The sequence below is a fragment of the Anomalospiza imberbis genome, chromosome 7 (assembly GCF_031753505.1).
Source record: "Anomalospiza imberbis isolate Cuckoo-Finch-1a 21T00152 chromosome 7, ASM3175350v1, whole genome shotgun sequence".
Classification (NCBI taxonomy): domain Eukaryota; kingdom Metazoa; phylum Chordata; class Aves; order Passeriformes; family Viduidae; genus Anomalospiza; species Anomalospiza imberbis.
The window spans coordinates 19,636,179-19,656,825 of NC_089687.1; the positions used below are offsets into that span (position 1 = coordinate 19,636,179).

A 20,647-nucleotide genomic window follows, 5' to 3' on the forward strand; every position below is an offset into this window, starting at 1 on the left:
AAATATAACAAATGCATCAACTTGTGGACTATGTGCTCCCTGGGTCACAAGACAGGGAGGTGGTTTAGTTACCTACCTTTCCTAAGCACATCACAGGTACATTTCATCCTTTTTTTTTCAGTGAACTCTCCTCAGTTTGTATTAGCTAGCCAAGATCCACGACAATTACAGTTAAAACGCATCCACTGATTTCTATGAGTGAATATACCAGTAACTGGCATTACTGTGTTGGGTTAGTTCATGTCTAAAATGGTCCTTCCAATGTGTGGCTTCTGAAAGCCAAGTCTAATTTTTATATGCATTTATTAATGTATTTAAATGCATTAATATCTTCATCTTGTTTAGTTAAATATTTAAACTTATGTTTAAAACATTAAGAACAGCACAGTTTATTGCCTGCCATTGTGACATTGCTTTTTACATTTATGTCTGCCTGTATATGTCGTATTTCCTGTTATTTAATATACTTTAAAGCTTATTTCCAATTAAAGATTTTTGGTTTTACTGCCAGGACAGAAAATGGATAATGGTACATTTACAGGACTAAAAACTTACCTCACAGCTAAATGACATTCACCGTGTCACGCGTTTCTGGTAACATAACCGGATTTCTGCCACAGCCCTTAACAAGGCCAAACATCTCAGATTACACACTCACGTACATGAAACTCGTTGATCGTTTTTAGTTGGATTTGTGTGGTTTGTGGGTTTTTTTTTTTCCCCCGAGCAAATGGTAACTTCAAGCATATCAACAAAAAGCGGAGTTTGGCCTCAACTAAAACACCGTCCACCCTTTGTGCTTCCAGAACGCTCAGTGCCTCTCCTGACCGGGCCAGGGAGAGGACGGGGCGCTTCCCGCCCGGCGCTGGTGTCCATTTCCGGAGGGGTGCAACGGCGTCCTCGCCAACCCACGGACGAGCTTTAGGGAAAGAACTACCAAAGGACAAGTTTTTTTCTTATGATTCTTATTCAGAGTATTTTTTTTTAACTTGAAAGTGGTAGGGCACTGCAATTAACATTTTAATACTGTTTTCAAGTCATTCCAAATTAAAAATGGCACTCCTCATCTATTTTAAAATAAACCCCAAACCACCAAACAAACACCCAGCCCCGCAAATCCCCAGGGCTCAAGGCTGCGTTACCGAGAACGCGCGGGTCCCTCACGTTTTGCGCTTCAGCCCCCTCAGCCGGGCCGGGGGAGGAGCCAGGGCGGGCGCGAGTGCGCGCGCGCTCCCCGCGTGCGGCGCCGCAGCCAATCCCGGCCGTCGCGGGAGCGCGAGACACCACCCGTCCACCCCCAACCCCGTTGCCAGGGCGGCGCGCGGACTCGTCGGGGCGCGTGGCGGCCATGAGCGGGGTGCTGGACGTGCTGTGGGAGGACAGGGATGTCCGCTTCGACATCTCCCCGCAGTGAGTGTCCGTGTCCCGAACCGGCCCTGCCCTCGCAGCGGCGCTCTCGGGCCTGGCTGAGCGCCGCCTCCGCAGCGCAGGCTGAGGCCGACCGCTGGCATCGGCGCGGAGCACGGCGGGAGCGCCCCGGCGTGTGCCGGGAGCGCCACTTCACCTGGCGGAGCGGGGCGGAGAGGGGCGGTCAGTGCGTGCTGGGTGGGGTCCGCGCACCCTTTCCAGTCTATAAGGAGAAAAAAACCAAACTGTTGGACACTGGAGGATTGAGGGAAGGGTGTATACTTTTCCCAGCTGAGCTTTTCTAGCACTGAGAAGTACAGCCAAGCTGAAGGCGTGTGTCTGCGGGGACGGTGGCACTCATGGTTACCAGGACTTGGCACCCTCAGGGAACGGGGCGCCGGCTGTGCAGCATTTCACGAAATTCGCGTCTTAATAATACGTTTTGTTTCTGTCATGCCATACATGAAGAGTTTTGGCTGCTTTTGACAGTACGACTAAAATACAGCAAAAGTTCACTCTGCATTGGTTGTTTTGTAATTAAGTGGTTAGATAAATTAAATAAAGCAAAATAATAATATAAACAAATAAATAGAAGACTTCACCAAAAAAAAACAACCAAACAAAAACCCAAACAAAAACCCAAACCACACCCTGTGTGGAACATTTAACAGAGCATTTCACATATCTTTATACATCTGATTTTTCTTTTGCTGGCATCTGTTCTTTCCTCAGCCTAGCTCCACTCCTTATGACCTGAATCTACATCAAGAGGCAATAAACTCTGTCCCCTAAAAATTACGTGAATGCAAGTGGGTTTTTTTTTTTTGCTTTTTCCTCCATTTTTCACACACTTTGTCCTTATTTTGGGGTATAGTTTTCATAGTTACACTTGCTACATAATTATTTATTTATTTATAAGTTTATAATAAAGATATAAGTTTATAATAAAGATACTAATATTTTCATCTGTGAGATGTAGTGATAATTTCAGGTTTGTAAAGTTGATTTGTGTGCATGTGTGGATTTTTCATTGCATGATGTACTGAGCAGAAAAGTGAGGAAAGCGAAGCGGGGAAATAAAAATGGCCTTATTTTTGGAAGATAAATAAAATTATATTTCCTTTTTTTTAGACAAATGAAAATGAGACCTGGAGAGGTCCTTATAGACTGCTTAGAGTCTGTTGAAGATACCAAAGGAAACAATGGAGACAGAGGTAACTGCATACTCAGGGAACATGTAAACTTTCTACTCTTTTACCCGTGTAGGTTTGTGAAAGCCCTGTCAGATTGCCGTTGAACTCTGTATCGGTACTCTGTTGCACAGAAGAGATCCTGCCTATTTCTCAGATCTGCCTTGGAATGTTTTCTTAAAGTTGTAGGAAGGTGATTCTTGTCTCAGAATTTGCTTAGAATTGAAAGCCTTGTAGGAATAATCTATTTATAAACAGCGTGGTGCTGTTCTGCTGTAGTCCTCTTTAATGCTTAGTTTGCCCCACCCTGTTTTTAAGTGAGTCAGTAAGGAATATGTAATGGGTAGGGGCTAAAGCTGCCAGCATGCTGAGATGACCCTTCAAGGGGGTTGGATGTGCTGCTCTGCAGGGTCCAGAATGGAATAAATTTGCATATGGCAAAGGGGTGAGGTTTTTCATGAATACTGCTGTAATAGTTAGCTCACTGTCTTCCCCTTCTCCTCCCCAGAGCAGTCCTGCACTAATTGTGTCTACATTTTTATTGTAAGCATCTGTATTGGAGTCAATAACTGTTCTTAGTTTGATTTTGAGGAATGCTGGTATATATTAGAGGTTGTTTAATTTGTTCCTTGTTGGATTTTCTCTGCTAACATTTTAAGCATTTAAGTGTTTTTTTTCTGGTGGGCTGTCCTGTGCTTTTCTTCTTTTTCCTGTCAAGGGGAAGGAATATCCTGTTTTTTCAGAGTATTTCATTTAATGGAATTTATTTTGATTAAAAATAGCTACACTCTTTATCTCCAGGCAGGCTGCTTGTGACAAACTTGAGGATCATTTGGCGCTCACTGTCATTGCCCAGAGTCAACCTCTGTAAGTATTACCTTTTGTTTCCTTTGTGGTGGCATGCTATTCCTTCACAAAGTATTGATTTCAGTATAGAATGCTGAAGTATAGATAGCTATGTTGCTCTGTAAAGTCTGAAATAAACTGTTACTAATGAATCTCTTTATAATATAGGAACTGAGATGGTAATTCATAGCAAAATAGTAATAGTCAATATTCTATGTTAATTTCTCAGAAAAGAAGTTGAAAAGTTCTTCAGACATATTTCTCATTTGGGTGATGTGGGATTCATGTGGTTTTGTAGAAAAAAAGTTTGAGTTTTATCATACATTGCTTTACTTGTAGCTCTTGTTGCCTCCTGTTTATTCACATTCTGCATTTCTCTATTTATTCCCCACAAGTACCTGCCTTTCCAGTTTTAGTATTGTAAACTCTGGATAGGTTTCTCATTTTAACGGTATGAGTTAAAACTGTATGAGCAGTTAGAGGTTTGCTCATATTTAATTTAAAGTGCTGAAATAGGGGCAGGATGCAATTACTTTGTACGCAAATTATTTCCAGTGCTCAGTGTGGAATCCCATTCTGTGGAAATATTTCTTGGATTGGATGGTACACTGAGCAGCCAGAGTTGGTCCAGATTTGAGAACAGCACTTGACCAAAGAACCTTCCAAGATCCTTTCTAGCTTAAATTAACCTTCAGGTTTGTGATGAAGACCCGGAATATTAACCAAAAAGTGTAATTCTCACAAATAGCGTCCAAAGCTGTGCTAGAAATTCAGTAATATACTTTGTAACTTTGACTGTTATTTTTCTTGTTCTCAAAACAATGTTTTTTTCTCCCTTGACTTTTAAGCTGTCGGTTACAACTGTGTTATAAATATAACTACAAGAACTGCCAACTCAGTAAGTTCCAAAAAATACTTGTAAAAATAATAAAAGAAGCTGTAGTTAGTTGTTTATACTTACTGCACTATATCAGCAATAATCTGAAAGTTTACTTACAAGAACAGAAAAGAATAGTAACGAAAGTTTTGTTTTTAAAGTGGAGAGCTCTCAAATAAATAGCCTGAATGGAATTGCATGCAACTGTGAAGCTATTGGTTTGACTTGCCACAAAGAACTAGGAGGAAGATTGTGTAGATTACCTTAGCAACCATATGATAACGAAACCAAAAATACAGTTTCAGTCATGATTTTGCAAATGTAGATCAGGCAGGCTGCATTAGTTTTGCTATTGATGGAACTGCTAGTTGGTCAAAAAGAAAAATACGTTCAGTTGAAGACAGCAGTAGATTAGTGGTAGAATCAGGATTACATCTCCATAAACACTGTTTAAAACAATAATTTAGACAATATCTGAATGTTATTTATTATTTGTACGATCAAGCTGCTATATTGCCAAAATGTAAAATTCCATTTTTTCCTTACAGAAATTACGAGGGCAGACAGAAGCTCTGTATATATTGACTAAATGTAATAATACTCGCTTTGAGTTCATATTTACCAATGTTGTTCCTGGAAGTCCCAGACTCTTCACTTCAGTTATTGCTGTGCACAGGTAGTGTACTGAAAATAGTGTTTGATCAAGGACTCAAATACGGGGCATTACAACTGCTGATAGACACAGTATATAACTGTCCATATTCAACATTTAGAAAAGTTTCCCCAAAGAGAACAATCTCTGGAAGGAAGGGGGAGAATGATCACAAATGTTAGTAGATAGCTGCACATAATGAAAATTAATGTGTATCTATACTAGTTATTGATCACAATTTTTACACCTCATGTGTATAAACTATCTGAACAAATAAGACTATAAAGGAGCAAATTTCAGTGTGCATTTTCTAGCTACAGTTTCTGTCTGCAATAATTTCCTGTAATTTCAGACCATGTAAAGGAAATGAAGAGTTAAATCCTGGTCAGAACTCTTCATCGACTACAAAACACTGTATGCTTCCCCACTAAAGACAAGTCATCTGAATGAATGTGTGCATAATACATTACCATGGGTGTCTATTTAAGAGCTATGGAATACTGACATATATATTGGATGTTTGTGATTTAACTGGCACTGAAAAATAAAGGATTGTTCATGTCCATGCTGTTTATATCATGGGACCCAGAGAACTTATGCTTTGCAATAGAGGCTGGGTGATGACTGTCTTAAGGAAAAGGAAAAAATGGTATAGACATGAACATTACAGGAGATCAAAAAGTCATTAAAAACCTGTTTCAAGTTTAAAGACAATTTCATTAAGAAAAGCTTATACTTATTTATATATAATTAAGTATATTTATACAAATATACTTAATTATGTTGAAAAAGTTTTAATAGTACTCTCACTTTTGTGCAATGTGATGATAAGGAAAGCTGAAAATATACATTTCATATCTGTTCTGAAATAAAAGGTAAAGATAATAGAATAGTGGAACTATGAGCTAATATGTATTTTATATTTTTTGCAGAGCTTATGAAACTTCCAAAATGTATCGTGATCTGAAGCTGAGAAGTGCATTGATTCAAAACAAGCAACTGAGATTGTTACCACAAGAGCAAATATATGATAAAGTCAATGGAGTTTGGAATTTATCAAGTGACCAGGTAAAGTAACGAATCCAAATACATTGACTACAGAAAAGTTAAAATGTTACAGCTTTCATCTAGCAATTGTACTCCTATAGTTTTGTAACCTCTGAGGAATTACCCTTAAAGCTGTTCATCAGCTGATGTTTGCAGAGAAACTGATCCCATATGTTTGCTACTCACTACAACAAAATCTCCTTTTGGTAACCTGAAGTCTACATGACCTGTCTAATATGCAAGGAACTAGATACACAATTTTTATTATAAAGATATATTTAGGAGTCTAAAGCTTTGTATGATACTGAAAGAAAATCATGTTTCTGAAGTACTCTGCTGAATATTTGTGTGTTTACATGCAGCTTTGACTAAACAGTAGTAAGATTATATTGTCTTTTGATTAATGAAAATTGAAAATACTGGAAGGGATTCTGTGTCTTAAAATAAATAAAAACTTTGAGAGAAAAATAGAAAACATTTATTATTTTACAGGGCACTAGTTGCAAGCATTTCCCAGAGCAGTGAAACAAAACAGAAGCTGATTTCTGTCTGTGCAATTTTAGTCCAGAATAGAAATATGATCCACTCTGACAAGCTAAAAAGTTCTTTCCTCTACATTCCCTTGGCACACATCTCCTCAGTTACCTAAGTTTAACCCACATGCCTTTATACTTACGCTTTATGCCAATTCCAGATCTGTACAGTTAATAACACTCTCAGATGTTTCATGTATTCCCATGAGGTTGGCTGGGCTGTGACTTGATCCAGCTTTGCTGCAGTAGTAGGTACTCACAGCTATTTTCATTACTCAGGTTCTGGTAGCTTTTAAGGATTGGATCCTGCTTCCTTGCAATCAATAGAAACATTTCAACTGGGTTTGGTAGGGAAGAATCAGGCTTTTAGTGAATAAAATATGAAGCTGTACCTTGTTTATATTTAAATGGATAGCAGTAATCATCATATTTGGGAAAAAAAGCTCTGTACTTAAAGCAATTCTAACATAACTTTTCTTTAATAGGGAAATTTGGGAACATTTTTTATTACTAATGTGAGAATAGTTTGGCATGCAAATATGAATGACAGCTTTAATGTCAGCATACCATATCTACAAATTGTAAGTATCTTACAACAACCATTTTCAAAATGAAACAGCATATGCTCAAGTCTTTGATTAAAAATCCCAGCTTACCAGAATTTTATTTCATGTTCCTCATTCAGAGAGGAATTTAGTCTTGTCAGCATCAACCACAGGGTATATTTTCTGTTCAGATTTCCTGGGCAGGTACAGGTGTTGAAAATGGCTTGTATTTCAAACTTTTTAATATTTACACTGATGCCTCATGCTGCCTTACATACACTGAGATTAATGATCTGTGAACCTGATGTTCAGAAATTTAGTGTTACCACTGTTACCACTTACAATAAAACACTTTTCTCTGAGGTTTAAGGGGTTCAGATTTGTAATGGTAAATGGGAGGGAAAGCTGGTAGCCAAGTTTCCTGAGCCAGTAATTGTAATTATTACACTGTAAAAAAGTAAACTGAAACAATGAGATTTTTATCCAGTAATTAGAAAAATGTTAACAGTGTTATACCTCTTTATCATTAGCGTTCAATAAAAATGAGAGACTCAAAGTTTGGCTTGGCACTTGTGATAGAAAGTTCTCAGCAGGTAAGAAGCTTTATTAGCCTTTTTCTATTGATTACATTTTTATTACACATATATACAATATTTCTCTAGATGCAATATTTTTATATACAATATTTATCTAATTCTGAAATGTCGTGGGTCTACCTTTAAGTTACATAGAGCATTTCTTCTGTGTGGCCTTTTGAAAACTTTAAGAATGTTCTCTTTGCACTGCTTTAAGCGTATGTTATGGTCAATATGGCTATCGGGAGTTAGGGTTTCTCTAAGCAAAGCAACAATAGGCCAGCATGACTAGCTTGTAACTGTCAAATACACTGTCTTCTGACAGATTGTCTTTGGGGTCTAAATAATTCTGTACTTAGTTAAGACCACTCTTTTAAAACTTTTTCATTATTTCTATGTATCTGAAACCTTCTTTAATAACAGCATCAAGACCTAACAGACTCAACATTTGCTTAGTGGCGGGGAATAAATCATTAATATCACTTCTGAATTTGTCCCACCCTTGTTTGCTTGTGGTTTTCTGTATAAGGAGTTTGTTCCCCTTTTATATAATGGGCTAATGGTTAAAAGCTTATATATTTATCTACCTCATAGAGAAGCATTGTCATTGTTTTTATTTCACCCATGATTCAAGTTTTCTCAGCAAGCTGAAAATTGCTATCATTAAACTGGAAATCAATATCAAGGAGAAAAAATAGTTTAAAAAATAAGATTAACAAACAGATGTTGTCTTTTTTCTCTGTTATATAGAGTGGAGGATATGTACTTGGTTTTAAAATAGACCCTGTAGAGAAACTACAGGAGGCAGTGAAGGAGATTAATTCACTTCACAAAGTTTATTCAGCTAATCCTATATTTGGAGTGGATTATGAAATGGAAGAAAAGGTACTCCATTTATTTATTTTAAATTAGATACAATACTGTGTTAACAATAACAAAAATATATAAAACATAGTAGATATGTCAATTTACTTACTACAGTGTTATAATTTGCAGCCTCAACCCCTTGAAGATCTAACAGTGGAGCAGGTCCCAGATGATGTGGAAATAGAAGCTGATGAACATACAGATGCTTTTGTGGTAAGAAGCTCCTCAAAAAAACCCAGAAAAATAGAATTATTCTTGTTTGATTATTCAGATTTAAGCAATGTACAGCTGTAATCCTCTGTTAAAGATATGCTGCAACTGTACTTTCTATATTTAAAACATCCTGATTATTACAGGAATTTATTCTGTATATGAATTTTTAATTTAAGAACAAACTGTTATTCATAATAAATAGTAGTAGATATTTAAAAGAATGGTTGTGTAGTTTCTCAACACATTAAAATCGGGAATAGCTTGAAAATCAGCAGTGCAATATAATCAGATACATTATATTAAAACAATAATTTGCCTTCTCTTAAAGCAGATGAATAGGTAGTGATATCTGTATGCTCAACATTCATCTAAGATTCAAACTTGGAATATTTATAGAAAGGCAGCAATAATTTCACATTATTATGTCTCCCAGTATTTTGGGAAAATTTACTTTAAAATGCATTAGGTTGGTTGATTTACCCTCTTTCAATGAATTTCCAAACTTATGCAACCCAGTAACACTTGGTTCCATGATTGACTGCAAGGGTAGATGGCACATGTTTTCAAGTGTTAGCCTTGATGCATTGGCCAGTCTCTGAAATTTGGTAAATTAACAGGCCTAGCATGCATGTTATTTCCATTCCTTTTAATTTTGCAGCCTCTTATTAACACAGATAAGCTCTTGTTTTTTATTTCCTTTCCTTCTTTCCTAGCTTTTAAACTGATTTCTTTTCATTTTTGCACATTTTTATTCAGTCTTCAGCATATTTGAAGACATAACTTCTCCTTAAATGGAGATCTGTTTGCTCTGTTGGTGCCTTTGTCACCTGAATTAAATAACTGTGCTTTGTATATTCTCAAACAAAAATTGGAAGCTGAAAATGATTAGAAGGTTGTTGCTGTAGAGACACAGGTTGCCCAGGACCCAAGGAGTGGCTGCACACCAATATTGCACAATACTTGATGCTGCAGGAACGCACTTTCTTGGCTGCGCCACACCAGTCCACAGGGGCAGCTGAAGCAAGACCGGGCTGTTTTTGGTAAATAAGATCTAGAACATACTGGTCCAGAGATTTCTAGAGTGTGGATATTTTTGGAGCTCTGATATCCCTAAGAGTTTGCACCTTAATTTCCACCCACACAGAATAGGAAAGATGGTATCTCTTTCCCACATCTCTGTTTATGGAGTTGTTCTATTACTCTATGTTCTTTTCTTAGATTGAGTATGATGTCAACTGAATTTTGATATTGTACATTTTAAGCTAGTTTTTGATGTTGAATAGTAAAAGCTGCTGCACATGAGGCAAAAAAATACCAGGAAGCTGTCAGTTTGTGTTCATATTAACATTCTCTATAAAGTGTTTGTCAGTGTAACAAAGGTAATAGAAAAATGATGCCATTGAAAAAGTCTTTATTATGATGGAAATTTCAAAGGTTGGTGTTTAATGCAAAATACCATAATCCAGTGGTACCTAATCTGTTATCCAAAACAGAAATTCCTGTTAGAACCCTTTTGTAAATTATTTTAACATAGAAGTAAAACCCATATAGACTGGATTCTTGTGGAAGACCTACCCAATACAGTTTTGACCCCAAGGAATTATTACCAGATGTGGTTTATAGACTTCTGTTTTCAAGGTTCTTTTTTGTTTTCCTTTGCAGGCTTACTTTGCTGATGAAAATAAGGTAAGGAGATACTCTTTCATACTATCAAATTCATGTTGATAAAATAGGATAATGAAATTAATAAGTACCTTCTGCTTTATTTTATTTTCTCTCATATGTCATGTATTCAAAAAGCAACATGATCGGGAGCCTGTTTTTTCAGAAGAACTGGGACTTGCAATAGAGAAGCTAAAGGATGGATTCACACTCCAGGGACTCTGGGAAGTAATGACCTAATTTAGATTGGCACATGTTTGCTTCCTTAGCAGGGAAAAACTCTCGGTTCTTGCTGCATTTAAATCTGTAGAAGATAATTCAGAAATATCGGAGTAGCAGAGAAAGAACATGCCAAAGCTAAAGAGCAGGCAAATATTATATAACGAGCCCTCAGGCTATGTCATCAAAGAAAGGTTACTCAAAAACCTTGCATGCTTAAGAGCTTTGCATTTTCTGTGTGCCTGTCCTCGCAGTGGGAGGAGGGCCTCTGAGGCAGACGGTGGGGCTGCAGGCCCCGGTCACGGCTCTACTGACCTGCGAATTCCCTCTGCCCTTCAGACTGGGAGCACCTGGGAGTGCCATTTGACACATTTGTAACCTCCCTGTTTTCAGGATTGTCCTCTTTCTCCCTCCCCTGACAACACAAATTCGGCCATGGTGTTTCAGACACCATTTTATGGCTGGTAGCCACCATTATTTTTTATAACTTCATGGCTTCTGTGGTTATGTATTGCCCTTTGGCTGCCAGGACCAGGCACCGCTTGTCATTTTACACAGCACTCTGTCAGAAAAAGAAGCTTCCTCTTTTTCTGCACATGGAGATCACTGTCTGAGACAGGGCAATGTGAGGAATGCAGTTTGATGCTCAATTTCAAGTATTCATTTATTTGTACAGAGTGATATACTTTCCCATAATGATTATGTTTGAATTAAATTTCCATAACTTTTTTAATGATTTGCAACACAGAAATACCATCATACATAGAACATTTTGTATGTAGGCACATTGGCTGTGTTATTGATAGCTTTAAGCAAAAGCAATTCTGTTCCAAATAATAGCTTTCATATGTCATAATTTTGCTAAATGTTCAGCATGTATTATTCCAAGTATTTAATTAGTAATCCAGATATCCTCATACAGTTGTTGTTTGTTTGTTTTTGCTAGAGCACTTTTTGAAGCAATGATCTAGAAAACAGGGCACATGCAAATAGATTCTGTGTGTGAGTCATTAGAAACCTTTTATGATGTTATGTGTTACAGAGAAATGAGTCATTTATTGTTTAAAGGGAGACACAGCTGTTACGTTTCCTAGTGAGATAAAACCTCTGTGCCGTTTTCTATAAATGGAAAAAGTCAAATGAGCTGTCCTCTCAGCTGTTGTTTCAGCAGCTGACTGTTAAAGTAATGTGGTATGAATGTAATACTGGTGTTTGTAGAAAATCTTTCAAAGTATGTATTTTAATGAAATACTACTTATATTGAAAAGCAGTCACTACTTCAATAAACTTTGATAATATTATACATTGTTTCAAATCTTGCATTCAAGTAGTTGTATTTTGATCCTGTTTCCATTACATTCAAAGAACATTTTACCATATGGGTGGAGACTTCAATTTGAATTATTTTGGAAAGCAAAACTTTATGTGAAATAACACATATTTTATGTTTAAACAGTAGTGTTTGGTTTAAAACCAAATGGATATTAAGAAGCAGCCCAAAATTTCAAGGCCTTAATATCTGAATAAGTTGTATATGTGATATGATTATGTATAAAAATAATCTTAGAGCAAGGGCAATCAGTACAAAGTTATGGAGTTTTTTACTAGCCTTATGACTGCAGCAATGAGCTGTATTAAGCAACTCGGAAAAAGTGAACAGCAGTTAAAACTGACAACTCGATTAATAATATTTCTGTTTCAGAATATTTAGTAACATGTATCTGTGCAATCCTGCTCATAGCTGTCTCACTGAGGGTCAGATTCTGCTGTCCTTACTCGTGTCAAATAATTTATTACATTGCACATAATCTTACTGATTCAATGTGGAGGATGATGGCAAAACCTGACCATAGTGACTAAGAGCAACAGTTGCTTCTTTCAGTCTTTAACAGCTGCAAGAGCAACTCTGTTTTTCCAAACCGTCCATCCCAAATTCCGACCTGTAAGAGTATGTACCTATATTTAGCTAGTGAGATTAAGTTGCAGAGGCTTCAAGCAGGGCAAAAAGCACATTGGTCTGCCTTTTTTACAGAGAAACCTTTGGGCAGACAACAGCTACAGCTTTCTACTCCCTCCCCTTTCCCAAGTGTTTGCAAAAAATGGATTCCCAAAGGGAACTCACTGAAGAGCTCAGACTTTACCAATCCACTCTCCTTCAGGATGGCCTCAAGGAACTCCTTGAAGAGAAAAAGTTTGTAGATTGCTCTCTAAAAGCTGGTGACAGAAGCCTGCCCTGCCACAGATTGATTCTGTCGGCATGTAGCCCTTATTTTCGTGAGTATTTCTTATCTGAGCAAAATGAAGAGAAAAAGAAGGAAGTAGTTCTAGATAATGTTGACCCCAACATCCTGGATATGATTGTCAAATACCTTTATTCAGCAAGTATTGATCTCAATGATTCTAATGTGCAAGATATTTTTGCTTTGGCCAGCCGCTTTCAGATCCCTTCTGTATTCACTGTGTGCGTCTCCTACCTTCAGAAGAGGCTGGCTGTTGGTAACTGTCTGGCCATCCTTCGGTTAGGTGTTCTGCTCGATTGCCCAAGACTTGCATTTTCTGCCCGTGACTTTGTTTCAGATCATTTTGTGCAGATCTGCAAAGAAGAAGACTTCATGCAGCTTGCCCCTCATGAACTTATCTCAGTTATTTCACCTGACAGTTTAAACGTAGAGAAGGAAGAACTGGTATTTGAAGCAGTAATGAGATGGGTCCGAACAGACAAGGAGAACAGAGTAAAGAGCCTGGGGGAAATTTTCGACTGCATACGTTTTCGTCTAATGCCAGAAAAGTATTTCAAAGAACAGGTTGAGAAAGATGATATAATTAAAAGCAACTCAGATCTTCAGAAAAAAGTTAAGATTATTAAGGATGCTTTTGCTGGAAAACTGCCTGACTCTAGCAAAAGCACAGAAAAGTCAACCAAAGGGGAGGTGAATGGCGATGTAGGAGATGAAGATTTACTGCCTGGCTATCTAAATGACCTTCCCAGGCATGGCATGTTCGTCAAAGACCTGATTCTTCTGGTTAATGACACTGCTGCAGTAGCTTATGATCCTCTTGAAAATGAATGCTACCTAGCAGCCCTCGCAGAACAGATTCCCAGAAATCATTCCAGTATAGTCACCAAACAAAATCAGGTCTATATTGTTGGAGGACTCTATGTGGAAGAGGAGAACAAGGATCAGCCTTTCCAGTCATACTTCTTTCAGGTACAAGATTTATAATTTTTGGTATAATAATAGGTGCTTATAAGGGTTACTGAAAAGTGTTCTGAGTCTCTGCAAGTCTAGTGTCTTTGTATGGTGATGGAGAGAAGTATCTAGAGAGAGTTATTTTTGTCTGAGACAGAAATGAAACTGAGGGCCTTGCATCTTCTTTTTCAAGATTAACCCCTGGTGAGATCTCAGAAAATATTAAAAGTATTAGTATATTCTGTCTAGGCACTGGTTTTCATTAAGGCCCAGATTTTTCATTGTACAGATGTCTAAATTTAGGTCTAATAATATTTTTGTAAAATAATTTTTTTATATTTTTATTAACTCTGATGAAAGTTAGAGTGCTTTAGCTGGTTTAGATCTGATGAGATGTATTTCTTTTTTGCATCTGAAATACTTTCATGACAGCAGTAATGTGTGTATTTTAGGTGTAATTTCTGCCACTAAATTGCAGAAGTCCTTTTTGTTATATCTACATTTGAAAGCCTAAGGGCCATATAAATATGTAATTTAGAGGCAAACTGTCAGTGTCAGTACCCTAAATACCATGTTTCACCTGAGTGTAATTGTACATCTTTGTAAATCTGTATAAGGCTGATTAATACTAACTGTAACTTCACAATGTATTTAGCAAAATTAGCAAAAATGCAGTTTGTCGTGCTTATACCATAAACTAAGTCTGTTGTGTTTTTAGCTACATGCCTCGGTGTATATTTAGACTATTTTGTGCTGAATTATGCAATATGCTGCTGGCCACGTCCTCTCTTTAGGCACACTGGCCTAAAAGAGTAAAAGTAACTCCTGTTTCGACATGAAATAAAGCACAGTAATAAGCAGTGATAGAATTTTGAAGCCTTTAGATATTAAAAAATGCATATATTCTTTATAGGAGTGTGGCTCACTCATTTCACACACAATAAAAGATTTGGTTTCAGACATTTGTTATGCTGATGAGAGGGAAGTCTTTGTAGGGGAGGGACTAACACTGTTTAATTTCCTTATGTAGGTGTAAAACACTAATCACTGAAGAGAAAAACTTGTTAGAGAAATATTCTTGCAATAGAAATAACATATTGATGTAGTAATGTGTATTTAGTCCAGAACTGAATAAGTCTCAGGCTACTAGAAAGGGGCCTCTGAGAATCTAAACCTCGAGTGATACTAAAAATAGATGAAGTTTTCAAAATTCTACTTTATATGTTGACATCCGTTTCCTGAAATCATGTTGGTTTGCTTGTCATCTTTAAGCTTGCTTACTGCTGCTATTCCCTATAGTTACAATACTTGTCTGCATTAGCCATGTGGCTGTTTTTCTCTCCAAAATATTAATGCAGTGCCAAACCAATTTTCACTTGCTGATCTTCCTTTTTCCACCAGTGAAGCATTGTATTTGGTAGCTTGCAACCTGGGAGAAAACAAGGCTGCCACTGGCTCGAAAATGCATGACAAGTTGATGCCCTATCAGCAGTAGATATCTCATCTTGAAGACTTATGAAGTAAGCTGTGATCTCTGAGGGGTACATCTTCTCATTACCCCACCCAGATACAGCTACTGGGGAACTCCATGTCCACGAACTACATTTCACTGTTGCAGTAAAACCTTCTGTCCAACAGGGGTGGTCTGTCAAATTTAGGAGATGCATTTAGCATGGAAATCTTGACTGTGGAACTTACTTCTGGGAGAAGAATGTCACCAAACTAAATCCTGAACTTTATTTTGACTGAACTTTCTTTTACTTTCTATCAAATGCCTTTACACTCACACAAACTCTTAGATTACCCTCCCTTCCTATACCCATGTCCAGCAAATCTATATGCAGTAGGTCTGAGAAAATAGTTCTTTTTCAATGTTAGAGGTAATTCAGGTTCAATCACAAGTTCTAAGATTAAAAGAAAAAATAAGCACTACAGTTCTAGGAAAGTCCTGGTTTATTTTGCCATCTGTCCTCCTACTGCTGCCCTCTGCTTCTCTTTAGGTGTTTTCAGCATACTGGATGTTAATTAATTGAGAGAGCCCTGAGAATTCTACAGTAGAAATGGCATCAATATTATTGCCGAGGGAGGTGCAGTGATTTCCTATTTTGCTTAAGAGTGATGTGGTTTTTGTGTCTTCAGAGATCTCATGAACTTTTGAGGTATTTGTGATGAAACACATCTGTTACCTTAGGGATTGCAAAAGAAACATCTGTGCCATTTGCCATGTGATGACTCCTGATCAGTAAGAACCGTGTAAGCTGTCTGGCACCTCACTGTAGAGATGAGCACAACCAGCTAATCATACAGCTGTGGAACTGCAGGAGTGCCTGCTCCCTCGGGCAGGAAGAAGAACCACTTGTTCTTTCCAACATGATAGGGAACCGAGAGTGAGGGACCTTTTGTGTAAGGAAGAAGAGCTTAATAAAAGGGCAAGGAAACAGTGAGGGTGAGCAGACACAAACAGTTGCATGGAATTGACTCTGCTAGATCTCAGCACAATGAAGCATGGGTGGGTAGAAGACATCATTCATTAGCTGCACTGAGGGAAGGGCACATTGTTCAGGCAAACAGATTTGCTGTTGAGAGACACTGCGTGCCAGTAGATAAATTGTGGAACAATATTCATTGTGTGGATTTTTTTTCTTTGCCTTTCCTAACCCTTCCTGTTCTGATGCTCTTTCAGCTGGATAGCATTGCTGGTGAGTGGGTTGCTCTTCCTCCACTGCCGTCAGCCAGGTGTCTCTTCGGGCTGGGAGAGTCAGACAACAAGATCTATGTAATAGCAGGCAAGGACCTTCGCACTGAGGAGTCGCTAGATTCAGTATTGTGCTATGACCCTGTGTATGTTTCAAATTTAATTATGCCCACTGAGGACATATAGATGGCCCATTGTTAGTTGAAAAAACCCTAACAGTGATCTTCTTGTTCCAGGGCAATGAAATGGGGTGAGATCAAAAAACTGCCCATCAAAGTATATGGCCATGCAACTATCTCAAACAATGGATTGATATATTGTCTTGGTGGAAAAACTGATGATAAGTGAGTCTCTAAGTCTTTTTATGACAATTAATAACATTATCTTCTTGGTCCTTAAATAGATAATATGTCCTCACACACAGAAATGAGGGTTTCCCATTTCTGCATCTCTGGATTAAGGTTGCTAACAGTCTGGCAGAGGGGAACACATTATGGTGTATATGATATATTTTCTAGTGATAAGGTAAATTACATATAAATTGTAATCCAACTTGCTATTTTAATAACCATACTTATTTCCAAGGTAAATTTTAATTACACTGCAGACAAATTAGCTATCAGGACCTTCACTGAAAGTATTCTTTCCTTTCAGATAGAAATACCTAGGTGCCCTGGAATTACAGTCTTAGTTTTTCCAATTTTCTGGCCTGTGATACCTGTTATAGCTTACTGGGTATGACATTAGAAAAATAAAAGTTTTCACTCACACTGAACATGGAGTGGTAATTTTTAAGTGTTTTATAGGGGATATTTAAGATAAAAGTTTGTCATAACAGCCAAAATACCATCATAATCTTTCCTTTAAATAACCTTTGCTATATATTCCTCTACAAATCATCTAAATACAATATGCTGGGAAAGGATATTGACTTTCTCCTGAAAAGTACAGTGAAATGGCTGCCCTGTGTAATGTAAACCACATTTGATTTAGTCCTATGGATGTTAGTAATGCTTTGTAGACATTGCAAGGATTCTCAGAGTAGATAAAAGAAAGGATTCTCCAGGAGAGGGAAGAGGTGGTACAGATAAACCCATACAGTCTACCTCAATTAGATGTACTTGGAACAAGTCAAAAGTTCATTAGAAACGATCACCAGTTTTCTTTTTGCTCCCCAGGAAATGCACTAATAGATTATTTGTGTACAATCCCAAGAAAGGAGATTGGAGAGACCTGGCTCCAATGAAAGTGCCTCGTTCAATGTTTGGAACAGCCATCCATAAGGGCAAGATTGTCATTGCAGGTGGTGTCACTGAGGAAGGCCTTACTGCATCTGTTGAAGCTTTTGATCTGACCACCAATAAGTGAGTGCAATATTCAACCTATTTTAATAAAGTGTTTTATCATCTAGGCTTTTAGGAGCCCTGAGGTAAGAGTCACAAAGCTGTTCAGGTACTGTACTCCCACTGATTTGGTCTATAGTCCCATCTTTGGCAGCAACAGCAGCAGTTTACAGAGTGGGTCTCTAGACATTTTTCCTGTACCCCCACACACTCCAGTTATTATGCTAATGCCATTTGAAATAAATAGGCATTTTGGAAACTCTAGGGAGAAGTGAGAATAACTGGGGAACAATATATCTGTATGAAGCATATTACTGAACAATCGGGGAATCGCTAAGAAGTTGTCCATGAGAAGAGATGTCTTAACACTGTGTCACTTAAGAGTTGCAGAAGTCCCTGAGGGGATGGACACTGGAACTTACTGCTGATAAATCTCAGATTTTTTTCCTTTTACTAAACCATGGTCTTGGTACCTGAATTTGTTGCCCAGAGAAGTATTTTAGTGCATTCAGTTTACACTATTTCTTACGTGTTTAACTTGACTTTTTCTTTTGATCCTTAGATGGGAGCTAATGCCTGAATTTCCCCAAGAGAGAAGTTCCATTAGTTTAGTCACTTTAAGCGGAGCTTTGTATGCTATTGGAGGCTTTGCAATGATTCAGCTTGAATCTAAAGAATTTGCACCTAGTGAAGTCACTGACATATGGAAGTAAGTTTAATTTTAGTCACTCTTTCCTGGTCAAAAGTCTTATATAAAATTGAGGTTTGTAGACACTGGAGGCTAACACTATTTTTTAATATGTTTAATTCTGAAAATTATCCATAGCACAGGCTGTAAAGCATTTGTTGACAGATAAAAAAGTTTGTCAGAAAGTAACAAATAAACATGAGACCTTATATCTAATGACTACTTCCACCTACTAATTATTTGACCAGTCCAAGTCATGATCTTCAGCTTCTTTGGAAGAGTAAATTGCCATCTCTTGGCAGGTTTAGCCTTGCCAATAAAAAATTATTTTGTGACACTGTGATGCAGAAAAGCATGCGTATACAGAGACCTGTACATACTGATGTCTTGATGGTCAAATGAGTAACTGTTCCAAGAGAATCAGAAGTCCCTATCTTCTAGGTTTTTTTGAGCTAATCACAGCAGCAGTGATGAGACATTGTATCTCTGCTGCAACTCTTAGTTGCTAATGTAAATTCAGAAGCTTTGGCTGGCAGTAGGAAGGAAAACCCCCAAACTTTATATGCAAGAATCTGAAGAAATTCAGAAGGGATGCTTAAGGAGGAGGCTTTTTTAAAGGATGACACAGGTCTGCAACAAGCTGTAGGGACCAGGAAAAGAATAGCTTGTGTGCAAGAGCATCTTTCTGTTCTGGAGTAGAGGACAAAAGCAGCCTTTTGTGACACCCTTCAACACATGGTTGCTACAAGCCTTTGCAACAGGTGGACTATCCTCCTTTTCACATATGTGTGCTGAAGCATCGAACTCAAATTTAAAGAAGCTATTTTCTAACTTTTTTTTTAAATGCAGGTATGATGATGAGAAGAAAGAATGGGTTGGCATACTGAAAGAGATTCGATATGCCACTGGAGCCTCCTGCCTGGCCACGCGCTTAAACCTCTTCAAGTTATCCAAACTGTAAACAAAATGCTGGAAGATATGGTGAGGGAGTTTTGATAGGCTCTTCTGGTTTTGTTGCATGAAAATGTCCCCAAATTGTACAGTTTTATAGCATCATACTAGTCATACTGGGAACTGTCAAATAGTTCATTTGTATGTCCACTTCTTAAGATACTTCCAAGCTAACCAGCAACCACTGAATTTTTGCCAGTGTTTAAATTTCTAAAGGGTTATAATTAATGGTGATTAGATTAAGATTTTGGCAAGAACTCAATTTTCCACTCTGTGAAATTGCAAACAACACTAGTTAGCCTTCCTTGCACTCAAAACAATCCAGGTATTGGTGGCTTGTCCTCCAAACAATGTGCATGAATTAATTGTTAAGTTAAATACAACTATAGGTAGCTAATTTTATTCTAACTGGCAGTTTGTATGGCCAGATTTCCCCTTTTAGTAATGTATGTAAATCCTTCACTCTTCAGCAATATCTTGGAAATATTCTCATCACAGACCTCAAAAAATAATTTAGCTTGGAATCGAATTTAATGTTTTAAACAAAAGTGGCTTAATATTATGTGGCCTAATAAATGCCAGTCTCAGCCAAAGCTATACTAGTAAACAGAGGAGAGGGTAGAGAAGTTCATAAAGTTAGTAGCTCTACTAGCTCTACTATTTTACCTACTATGTTTAGACTTCTGGTAACAAGGATTTTCCACTTTTTTAATGCTTTTATATTTATTTCCAAAGCAAATATTTTATGGAAGTTTTTCTCAGAGATCTGAGGCCAATAACAAGCATTCATGAAAAAGTCCTAAAAGAACTATCTTTAGCAAATATCTGTGACAGAGAGGACTTTTTCATTTACTATAGAGTTGATGCATTTTGACATTGAAACTTTTAACAATTAAACTTTGTTTTTAAAACTATAAAAGTATCACTTGATGGTGTCTTTTTTTAGTGATTAGCTCATCATCACTATCATACTGACAGGACACAGATCTCTTAGTACAGCCTTTGCCCAAAATAGAGCACTCAGTTTCCTTCAGAGCTCGCTTACCATTTTTTGGTCGAGTATCTCTTCAAAGGATTTCTCCATTGCATAAAGAGGGTGTCATCAATCTAAAGGATTTCATAAATTTCAATCTAAACTGGAAAAGA

General features: G+C 37.5%; 2 protein-coding genes across 2 annotated transcripts; both read left to right on the forward strand.

Moving 5' to 3' along the window:
- The first annotated feature begins 1,252 nt into the window (after positions 1 to 1,252).
- On the forward strand, positions 1,253 to 10,897 carry BBS5 (Bardet-Biedl syndrome 5). The gene is made up of 12 exons (XM_068195824.1): positions 1,253 to 1,410; positions 2,539 to 2,621; positions 3,399 to 3,464; positions 4,292 to 4,341; positions 4,869 to 4,996; positions 5,905 to 6,040; positions 7,038 to 7,133; positions 7,628 to 7,690; positions 8,423 to 8,557; positions 8,669 to 8,752; positions 10,415 to 10,438; positions 10,553 to 10,897. The coding sequence occupies exons 1-12, from the start codon at positions 1,349 to 1,351 to the stop codon at positions 10,652 to 10,654; spliced, it is 1,029 nt and encodes a 342-aa protein (XP_068051925.1). The 5' UTR covers positions 1,253 to 1,348; the 3' UTR covers positions 10,655 to 10,897.
- Positions 10,898 to 10,935: 38 nt separating this feature from the next.
- On the forward strand, positions 10,936 to 20,420 carry KLHL41 (kelch like family member 41). The gene is made up of 6 exons (XM_068195820.1): positions 10,936 to 13,842; positions 16,508 to 16,665; positions 16,756 to 16,863; positions 17,698 to 17,883; positions 18,425 to 18,571; positions 19,400 to 20,420. Exons 1-6 carry the CDS (start codon positions 12,733 to 12,735, stop codon positions 19,509 to 19,511), a joined length of 1,821 nt encoding a protein of 606 aa, XP_068051921.1. The 5' UTR covers positions 10,936 to 12,732; the 3' UTR covers positions 19,512 to 20,420.
- Positions 20,421 to 20,647: the final 227 nt, after the last annotated feature.

Excerpts from the sequence above, each read along its gene's own strand:
- BBS5 (XM_068195824.1), top strand. The coding sequence starts at position 1,349 with ATGAGCGGGGTGCTGGACGTGCTGTGGGAGGACAGGGATGTCCGCTTC. Across the intron at positions 1,411-2,538 it reads CGCTTCGACATCTCCCCGCA|ACAAATGAAAATGAGACCTG; the intron begins GTGAGTGTCCGT and ends CCTTTTTTTTAG. Across the intron at positions 6,041-7,037 it reads GGAATTTATCAAGTGACCAG|GGAAATTTGGGAACATTTTT; the intron begins GTAAAGTAACGA and ends TTTCTTTAATAG.
- KLHL41 (XM_068195820.1), top strand. The coding sequence starts at position 12,733 with ATGGATTCCCAAAGGGAACTCACTGAAGAGCTCAGACTTTACCAATCC. Across the intron at positions 16,864-17,697 it reads GGTGGAAAAACTGATGATAA|GAAATGCACTAATAGATTAT; the intron begins GTGAGTCTCTAA and ends TTTGCTCCCCAG. Across the intron at positions 18,572-19,399 it reads GAAGTCACTGACATATGGAA|GTATGATGATGAGAAGAAAG; the intron begins GTAAGTTTAATT and ends TTTTAAATGCAG.